This window comes from Nannobrachium achirus, assembly GCF_963921795.1.
Source record: "Nannobrachium achirus genome assembly, contig: SCAFFOLD_567, whole genome shotgun sequence".
NCBI classification, from domain to species: domain Eukaryota; kingdom Metazoa; phylum Chordata; class Actinopteri; order Myctophiformes; family Myctophidae; genus Nannobrachium; species Nannobrachium achirus.
The window spans coordinates 9144-19250 of NW_027664978.1; the positions used below are offsets into that span (position 1 = coordinate 9144).

Sequence of the window (10107 nt, forward strand, 5' to 3'; positions counted from 1 at the left end):
ACTGTTTGGGAACCAGTGCTCTACTGAAGTGTTTCTCAAAGTGGAGGGACTTTGTGGGTTCTTTTATGGGGGTCTAAATTGACCCATACAAGTCTGTAACCAAATTTGGTTCCATTTGTACACTGTCAGAGTTAAAGGACCACCTCACCTCTGCGACAACCAGATCTTATTTTATTGTTGTGTGGGACACGATCAACACAATCCTGAGTTATTTTTTGTGTTCAATCTGTGTTTTTAGATATTTTAGTATTTCAGCCGATTTCAGCATGCTACAACTGGTCATATGATGCAAAATGCACCATATGACCAGTTGTAGCATGCTGAAATACTAACATATCTAAAAACACAAATTGAACACAAATAATAATTCAGGATTGTGTTGATCGTGTCCCACACAACAATAAAATACGATCTGGTTGTCCCAGAGGTGACCTGGTCCTTTAAGGCGGAGACCTTGAAATGTAAAAGTTTGAGAAACACTGCTCCACTGTATTCCATATCATTTCTTTATCCTATCCCATTCTCTGGCGGTGTGTTTGCCACCTGTGTTGGGCTCGGTGCAGCAGCAGGTTGGACATGGCGGTGTGGCTCACTGAGCTCTCAGATACTGTAGCTCCAGAGGAGGAGGAGGAGGACAGGCCTCTCAGATATGAGAGTAATGGATACACACAGCCATTCAATAGTGCCACTGTACTGTACTGTACTGTACTGACTGGAGCTGAGACCATGTACCTGCACACACGCACGCACGCACGCATGCACACACGCACGCACGCACGCACGCACGCACGCACGCACACACACAGACACACACACACAGACACACACACACACACACACACACACACACACACACACACACACACACACACACACACACACACACACACACACACACACACACACACACACACACACACAGACAGAGTCCCCAGAGCAGGCAGGGGGCCTCCAAGGTCAACATTAAGGCCTGCTGAAGCCAGCGGGGTGTATTTGGCACGGTGCCCACAGTACACCTCCTCCTGACACACACACACGCGCACACGGACACGCACGCACGCACGCACACACACAGACGCACGCACACACACATACGCACGCTCGCACACACACGCGTGACCGCGCACACACACACACACACCTTTGTTAAAGAGACAGAGGGTTTTCACCTGTGTATCACACTCCATCAGAGCGAGCACACACACACACACACACACACACACACACACACACACACACACACACACACACACACACACACACACACACGGAAGGACAAAGAGGGGGTGGAAATGGGGGCAGTTTGGAGAAAAGAGAGGGACCGTGAGGAACAAAAGCCTGAACAAAATTACAGCGGATTAAGTCTGAAACGGTGTTACTCAATACTTACACAGCCAATGTCTATTGTTTCTGTATACTATAGGCTATGATGGGTTTGACCACTGAAACACTATCGCCTCTAGAGCAGGGGCAGGCAACTCTGATGATGGAGAGGGCCACTATATTTTTTGCATTTTTTTCAAATTGGAATCCGGAATTATTTTTTTGCAATATTTTGAATTGGAATCCTAAAAAGTTACATTTGTATTTAATTTCAAATGCATTTATATGTTCTTATGTGAACTTTGTATATGTGCTTATATGGGCATACCCAGAATTGGGCTTAATATTGATGACATCAGGCATCTCCATATATGAGCATAAAAGGGACAAGGACGGCTATATCCTTCTGCTGAGCTGGGATGAGGTAACATTGCGATGTCAGAAGAGTGACGGACGAACGGATGGACGGACGGACGGACAGACATGATCTGGAGGTTTTCCTGTACGGTCGCAACAATCAATACTTAGTTGACCGGGGTATAGGTTTGTACTATAGCTCACATATCATCCCCACATGCCCCCCAGAATAGGCATGTGAGGGTTCAAGGGGTTAATAATAATTCTCCAGTTTTGATAACAAGGCATGAGTCACTTTTGAAAGGGCAAGGGTCAACTCTTATGATGTACACTGCGAGGAAAGGCTGTGTATTATTGTTATTGTACTATTATTGTAATATAAAGATATGTGCGTTGCTCAGAGACAGGGGCGTCACAAGGGGGGGGGGGGGGGAGTGGGAATGAGTTACTAGGGCCCAAGGTGGAGGGGCCCTAGTAACTTTAGCTATTGAAAAATAGCAGATATACAAGCTCACAGCGCGGCACCGAGTGCCGCGCTGCGAGCTTGTAGATCTGCTATTTTTGAAAACTCAAATTCTGCCTCTGGGGGGTCCCTGGAACTAAATATTTTGAGATGGGGGTCCGTGGACAAATACATATCATCTTGGGGGTCCTTGACATGAAAAAGTTTGAGCACCATGCACTGACATGGAAACATAGGTTTCTTGCACACATTTTCACAATAAAAAAAAAAATAGCACTCGGTGCCGCGCTGTGAGCTAGTATATCTGCTATTTTTCAATAGTTAACATTCATGGGGGGCCCGCAGTGAATCCTTGTACCCAGGGCCCAGAATTTGGTGTGACGCCCCTACTCAGAGACCTTGTCTGCCCAGAGGTACTACCGTAGAATGTAGATCACACACCAAACATGTGAGGCCACAGTCAATGGATCAGCAGTTCTCAGTGTGTTTTCACAGAAACCCACGGCACATACCCAGTTATTGACATTGTGTAAATGCCACATGAGCCTGCTTTTATGAGAAACATATTACTGCAAGAAAGGACCCAAACTCAATTTACAACATGAGGTAAACAAATGTATACTGTATATCCTTTGGATATTGGGGATGTGTGTGTCATACTATTTTGTTTGACCCAAAATTCCATTACATTTTAAAGACACATTGCTGTGATGTTTTTGTATGTTTTCTGTCTTTCATATAGATGGATATAGATTCCTGATAATTACATATTTTTAACCAGATGAGGGTTGCTCACAACTGTTCCACTAGCGGCAGTTGTACAGTTACTGTATAGATATATTGTGTCTGTCCTACATTAAAGAGGTGAGCCAGGTGAGCAAGCACATTATTTTTCGATGTGGAACAGACTTATTGCGAGGACATTTTAAAACGGTCGGTTGTTTCGGGAGGTTTCAGGCTGGTGCTTTAAAATGATGATACAGTATAGGATGCATTGTCTTGTTTGTTGTAATGTTTTAGTGAAGTATGGATGCATTTATTGACGATGTAACGTACTACAGACTTAAACATCATTTTGAGTGGTGGTGGAGGCCAGGTGAAGTGAATGGCAAATCGAGTGGCAAATCGAGTGGCAAAGGGAGTGGCAAAGTGAGTTTAAAGTTTAAGCAAAGCTGAGATCAAATCAATCACTCAATCAATTAAGAATCAAAACTCTGTTAACATTTTATCATGGCCTCCTATTCAGAGCTGGTCTTAATATCACTGTCAATAATTATCATCGTCATTTCTTCATAACCTAGCATGTCGTTTTTAAAAAACATCGGGAGAATAATAATTATTTCTTTGATTGCCATAACGCTGAACGTGAACACTTCTCAAGACGGCGAAAAGCCCACAAGATGCACTTGTCACAGTACTTGAGTCAAAAGAAAAGAGATAGCAAAAGAGAGAGATAGAGAGAAGGGGGGGGGGGGGGCAGGAAGGAAGAAAAACTTCCAGCATTAAAATTCAGAAGATAATTACATCCGCTACACCCCCACCCTGTTGAGAAAGTGCTATGTTTAATAGTCTCTATAAAGAAAATAGGTTTTTATCTCGCTCTCATTTTCATTAATTCCTAATTGGGGTGGGGGGGGGGTTGTCTGTTATTATTTCTTAGATTAAAATAAACATAGCCTGTCCCATGTTCAAACCCATCACACTACACAGGCATGATAAGGACTTCATGCCTCCGTGAATAAATAAACAATTTCATCTCCACTGGTGGAATTAAGTTGCTCGCATGCCTTAAGCTAAGCCACTCCGGCTTTATATTTATTTATTTTTCCTCTTCTCTCTCTCTCCCAAAGACTTAAAAGCACATCGCCGCTTTTCCAAGCAAGCGAATGAAGTTCACAGATTTCTTTGACCTGCTTTATATGTATATCTTTAATTAGTGTCTTGTTTAGCTTAAACCGACTGATTATCGCGTAGTCGTGACCTAATTACCGCCGCGCTGCTTAGCGCTGGCGTGGCGCCCCAAGGAGGCAGTGAGAAAGTTACCTTAAGAAAAAAAAAAGGAAAAAAAACTTCTGTAATCATTAGCAACGAGACTGCCTTAATCCTGCTAAACATACGCTTTATCTAGCCCCGGCCCTGTGTTTACTGGGCGCGTGCGCGCGTTGTGTATGCCGCGCGTGCGCCCGTGTTTATTAAGCCGTTTAGGCCTAGAATGATTCAATGATTTAACTATTGAGAAATAGCAGATATACAAGCCGCGCTGTGAGCTTGTAGATCTGCTATTTTTGAAAAAATCTTGAAAACGTGTGCACGTCTTTGAATATGTTAACCCGATTCTATAAGTGTCTTCTAAATCCTTCTAATCTTTTTTGAAAAAACTATGTTTCTATGTCAGCGGGGCTCAAACCTTTTCATGTGAAAGCTTGTAGATCTGATATTTTTGAAAATTTGTGATAATTTGTGCAAGTTTTTGAATATTTCAAATCCTTTTTCCAAACCTTTCAAAGGTTTTTTTTTTAAAGAAATATGTTTCTATGTCAGTGGTGCTCAAACCTTTTCATGTGAAGGACCCCCAAAATGATATGTATTTGGCCAGTGGCCATGGACCCCCATCTCAAAATATTTAGTTCCAGGGACCCCTCAAAAGCAAAATTTGAGTTACAAATTTTCACTTTAAAAACACATATTCATGACTTTTCAAAAATAGCAGATCTACAAGGTCGCAGCGTGGCACGTGAGCTTGTATATCTCCTATTTATTTTAATAGTTAAAGCATGAGATAATAATGCGTACCCGGTCTGAGCGGCTTAAAGACACGTATTAATGGCTGTGGTTAAAATGAGCCCCGTCCCCTCCCTGTGCTCCTACTCTTTGCTCATGCTCCGCGGGGAGCTGATGGAGCATGCTAAACATGGCTGTGCTAGTGGAGCAGGACACTCCCTGGACATGGGGAGCACACACAGGGGCGTCACAAGGGGTAGGAAAGTGGGACTGAGTTCCTAGGGCCCAAGGTGGTGGAGCAGGGGCCTTAATTATTTTATACTTTAGCTATTGAAGATATAGCAGATATACAAGCTCACAGTGCGGCACCGAGTGCCGCGCTGCGAGCTTGTAGATCTGCTATTTTTGAAAAGTCGTGAAAGTGTGTGCAAATCTTTGAATATATGTATTTTTTTAAGCGAACATTTGTAACTAAAATTTTGAGATGGGGGTCCGTGGGCCAAATACATATCATTTTTGGGGTCCTTCACATGTAAAAGTTTGAGCCCCACTGACATCGAAACATAGATTTTTCAAAAAAACCTTAGAAGGATTTGAAATATTCAAAGATTTTCAGGATTTAAAAAAAATAGCAGATCTACAAGCTCGCAGCGCGGCACTCAGTGCCGCGCTGTGAGCTTGTATATCTGCTATTTTTCAATAGTTAAAGCACAGGGGCCCCGCAGTGAATCCTTGTACCCGGGGCCCAGAATTTGGTGTGACACCCCTGAGCCCTCCTGTGAGTGATACCAACGCCACTGCGCAGGCTGGCTGGTGTCAGGGGACCTCTGCATCCACATGTGTTTGTCTTTTCTTTCTTTTTTCCGCTTCATAAGGACTTAGGGGAGACTGGGGTAAACTGAGACACTTTTTACATTTGCTCCCCTCTAGGCGAACTAGAAGATATATCAGTAAAAAATGTACACATTTCCCAGTAATTTGGGATGTTTCAATGGAAGTTATCAGAAGGTATTCAAGACAAAAAATATGATTCTTCAAGCTCACAACGTGGTGTGAGCTTGTAGATCGACTATTTTTTGGCAAAGACATTTGATAAAGAGTGAAAAAAGACTGTATCAAGTACGTATATTATAAGTACGTTTTACCAATTATAGAGTGGTACTGGATATGCAGCTCGGCAAATAAAAGGTGAATTGATCCCAGTGCATGACGGAGGACGATATCACGATAAATTAAATCTCCACAATACGATTATTGTGAGTGTTTTTTTATCACCATAAACGATAATATCGCGTATCGTCCCATCCCTAGTGTGTGTGTGTGTGTGTGTGTGTGTGTGTGTGTGTGTGTGTGTGTGTGTGTGTGTGTGTGTGCGTGTGTGTGTGTGTGTGTGTGTGTGTGTGTGTGTGTGTGTGTGTGTGTGCATGCGTGTGCGTGTGTCTGTGTATGTGTGTGTGCTTGTCTGTGTGTGTGTGTGTGTGTGTGTGTGTGTGTGTGTGTGTGTGTGTGTGTGTGTGTGTGTGTGTGTGTGCGCGTGTGTCTGTGTATGTGTGTGCCCATGTGTAAAGGATCCGGTATAAGCAGTCCTCTGTGTGGGTGCTTGATGGGTATTTGAACAGAGGCGTTAAGGATCTGAGCTATGCATGGAATGCGCGGCTCTGATTCATTGCCGGGTACTTTTGGTGTTTTTTTCTGGTATTATTCCCTTTTGAAAGGAGAGATTTGATCAACGCACACACCCGCGTGCAAGCACACATACAGCGGATTTTCCTTTTTTTTGATGTGGCGTCCAGTGAGACAATATAACACTAAATGGACACGGGGTAATACAAACAAATTACTTGTAGTTATTCCCTCAATAACTATTATATGCACAGAGTGAAGTTGGATCTCGCTTCCCTCAAAGGTGTTACCAATGATACTGACGAAGGCTCCGTTCCATTTCATGTAGCACAGTGGTTCTCAAGCCTTTTATTTCAAGGACCCCCATACACACCTTTTAAGGGGTCATGATGAGGGTCCCTGGACCACACTTTGAGACCCACTGGTGTATAGCAGAGTGTTTCCAGTGAGCCAACATGCACAACATCAGCACCCTGACTCTCTTTGACGATTATTGGTTTTTATCTTAACACATTTGAAGAGTAACACATGTGAAGGAAGTGAGAAGAGATCCAACTTTTCTCCAAAATGGCTGCTGTGCCTACAGCCTATTGCAACGTTTTCCTTCAACCCCCTGTTGAAGACCCTTGGCCTATACTGTATGTTTTCAACGCGATGCTAAGAACGGGTCATACCTGATGACGGCGAGGAGGGATGAGGGCTGTCGTCTTGGACGCTGCCGGTCTGGGAGTGTCCCCCTCCGGCTCCTCCGCTCTCCTCCGTCACGTTGGAGGAGCCCGGGGTGGTGGAGCGGCTTATGGACTGGGACTCGGGGTCGCTGGCCGAGCCGCGGCGGTCCTCCGAGCCGGACTGCTCCTCCGCGGCCCTCCTGTCCTTGTTGTGGACCCGGGAGTGGACCACCATCTGGTGGTACGTGCGGAAGACCCGGCCGCAGTCGGGGCACTCCGTGGGCTTGTCCTTGAGGCTGGGGAGGCTGTACTCGAGGCCGAGGGGGCTCCCCAGGCCGGCGAGGGGGGTGCCAGAGCCGGCGTGGTGGTGGGGGGACATGAAGTCCCGGTGGGCGTCGTAGCCTCCTCCTCCCTCGTCCTTCATGGGCATCATGGTGCCGATTGAGCCCGCCTTGGAGCCCTGCAGGGCCTCGGAGAGCTGCTTCTGCTTGGAGCTTTCGCTGGACGCCATCAGGGCGAAGTCGTGTTTCTCTTTCAAGTAGGCGGAAGCCATGCCTCCCGCGCCGCCGCCGCTCATCTCGTCGTCCTGCCCGCCGTGGGGCATGTGGTGCTGCTGCTGCTGCTGGTGGTCCTTGGGCATGAAGGCTCGGTCCATGGCCATGCCGCGAGCCATGATCTGCCAGGCCTGGTAGCTGTTCAGGGGATCCATCTCTGCCACCTTGGCCGCCGCCTGGAGGCGCTCCATGCAGCTGGACTTGAGCGGCGGCACCAGGTTGAGGCAGCCCAGGAGCGAGCGCTTCTCGTTCTCGCCCAGCCCGTGGCCCATGCCGGCTGCCATGGGCCCCAGGAGTTTGCCCAGCATCTCCTTCTCCTTCATGGCGATACCCGCCTTGGCCAGCATGTGATGCTGCTCGCTGAGGCCCTGCTTGTCTGGCGAGAGGAAGCCTCCCTGCAGGCAGGAGATGTAGCGGGAGTAGAGGTTGGCGTGGGCCTCCTGAGCCAGGCTGCTCATGCTGTTGACCGAGGCCATGTCCTGCTCGCTGGGCTGGAGCGGCTTGTTCTTGATGGCTAGCTTGTTGAGGTGGACCTTCATGTGGTTCTTCAGGAACCACGGCTCCTTGAAGCGGCGTCCGCAGATCTGGCAGACGTGCTCGAAGGAGTCCTTGTGCTTGCGCATGTGTCCCTTGAGGAACCAGGCCTGGCTGAACACCTGGCTGCACACCTCGCAGCGGAACTCGTTGGCCGGCTTCTCGCCTCCCACGCCGCCGCCGCCCGTGCCCGTGGTGTTCTCGGCCGTGATGTGGGCCTTCTCCACGTGGCTGATCAGGTCCTCCTCCTGGGAGGCGGCGAACTCGCACAGGGTGCACTTGTAGGGCTTGTGGAGGATGCGGATGTGGCGGTCCAGCTCCTCGCGCTTCTTGAACTTGCCCTTGCAGAAGGTGCAGCGAAAGCCCGCCGCCGGGTTGAGGGACTGCTCGTCCTGGGCACCGGCCGGCTTGGGCGAGGACGAGGGTTGGGAGAGGGAGTCGGGGGTGCCCAGGCCGGGGGTGGTGAGGAGGCCGCAGGCGGAGCCCGGCTGCTGCTGGTGGGGGTTGACGTTGCTGCTGCTCAGGGCCAGGTGGGCCTGGTGGTGGTGGTGCTGTACGGGCTGGGCCGTCTGCAGGAGACCCCCGCTGCCCCTCATCTGCTTGTCCCTCAGGATGGCCCGCTCCTCCAGCTCGTGCAGCAGCCGGTTCTCCTCCCGCACGCGGCCGCGCCCCTTGCCCAGGTTGCCCAGTTTGTGGGTGCGCAGGTGGATCTTCAGGTTGCCCTTCTGCGCTGCCCGGTGGTCGCAGTAGGGACACTTGAAGGGCTTCTCCCCGGTGTGCGTGCGCATGTGCAGCGACAGGATGCTGTTGAAGCGGAAGCGCTTGCCACACAGCGGGCACGGGTACTTGCGGTTCTTGCGGGCGTCGTCTTCGATGTCGTTCATCTGGGACATGATGCCCAGGTTCTGGCCGTTGAGGAACTGCTGCAGGTCCACGCGCCCGTTCAGGCCGCCCAGCGCCCCCGTGTCGATGTCTCGGTTGAGCTGATTGGCCAGCAGGGCCATCTGGCTGCTGATTGGCTGGCTGGCCAGGGCGGCGTGGTGGGTCTTCTCGTCCAGCGGCGTCGCCGCCTTCTCCTCGGGGATCTGCTGGGGGCGGTGCAAGTCGGGGAAGGCGTGTCCTAGCTGCGCGGTGAGCTGGTGGAGCTTCTGGCTGATGGGGTAGCGGCCATTCAGCACCGCGCTGCTCAGATGGACATCAGCGTCCGTCACTGCCGACGACACACCAAGGCACAAACTAGACTCCTCCATCCTGTGAGAGCAGTCAGACAGAACCGACACGCAGGGAGGGAGGGAGGGAGGGAGGGGGAGAGAGAGAGAGAGAGAGAGAGAGAGAGAGAGGAAGAGAGAGAGAGAGGTCAGTATGAATGCCAGAGTTTGTATTATTGTCAGTAATCTGTTCTTACATTTTTGGTATTGAAAGGAAAACAAAACAAAGGATTATACATGTTTTTAAAATGGAACTGTCATAAGGGGAGAATGTGTGCACGCCTTGGTACAAAAATACAGTTTGTTCTGTCATGAGAGAGAAAAAAAATCCCCTTCTTTTCATTGTCAGAGCGACGTGTTTAACATTGCTGGCAAAAAAAAATGAATGCAACTCCGTAGAACTTTCTGACAACATAAGACCGTTTTGGTGGGAATAATTATTCAGTAAACACAGCGAGCGGGTGTATAATTAAGCTACTTGTGCCCATCCTATCAGAATTCCTCCAATTACACGCCTTAATGAAACGGAGCAACGGCATTGTCGCGAAAGCCACCGCAATACTACAATTACGATATTAACAATAGCACTTAAAACCAAGGGGTTACTCAGTAAACATAACAGTCTTATCTTTGGTGCCGCGACACTTGTCTCGGTG

General features: G+C 48.6%; 1 protein-coding gene across 1 annotated transcript; it reads right to left on the minus strand.

Annotated features, from left to right (window-relative positions):
* Positions 1 to 543: 543 nt before the first annotated feature.
* Positions 544 to 9493, minus strand: znf536 (zinc finger protein 536; the record flags this gene model as incomplete). The annotated part of the gene is made up of 2 exons (XM_080755008.1): positions 544 to 640; positions 7162 to 9493. Coding segments are annotated over 2 exons (2429 nt in total), but the record flags the coding sequence as incomplete, so codon positions are not given.
* Between the last annotated feature and the right edge of the window lie 614 nt (positions 9494 to 10107).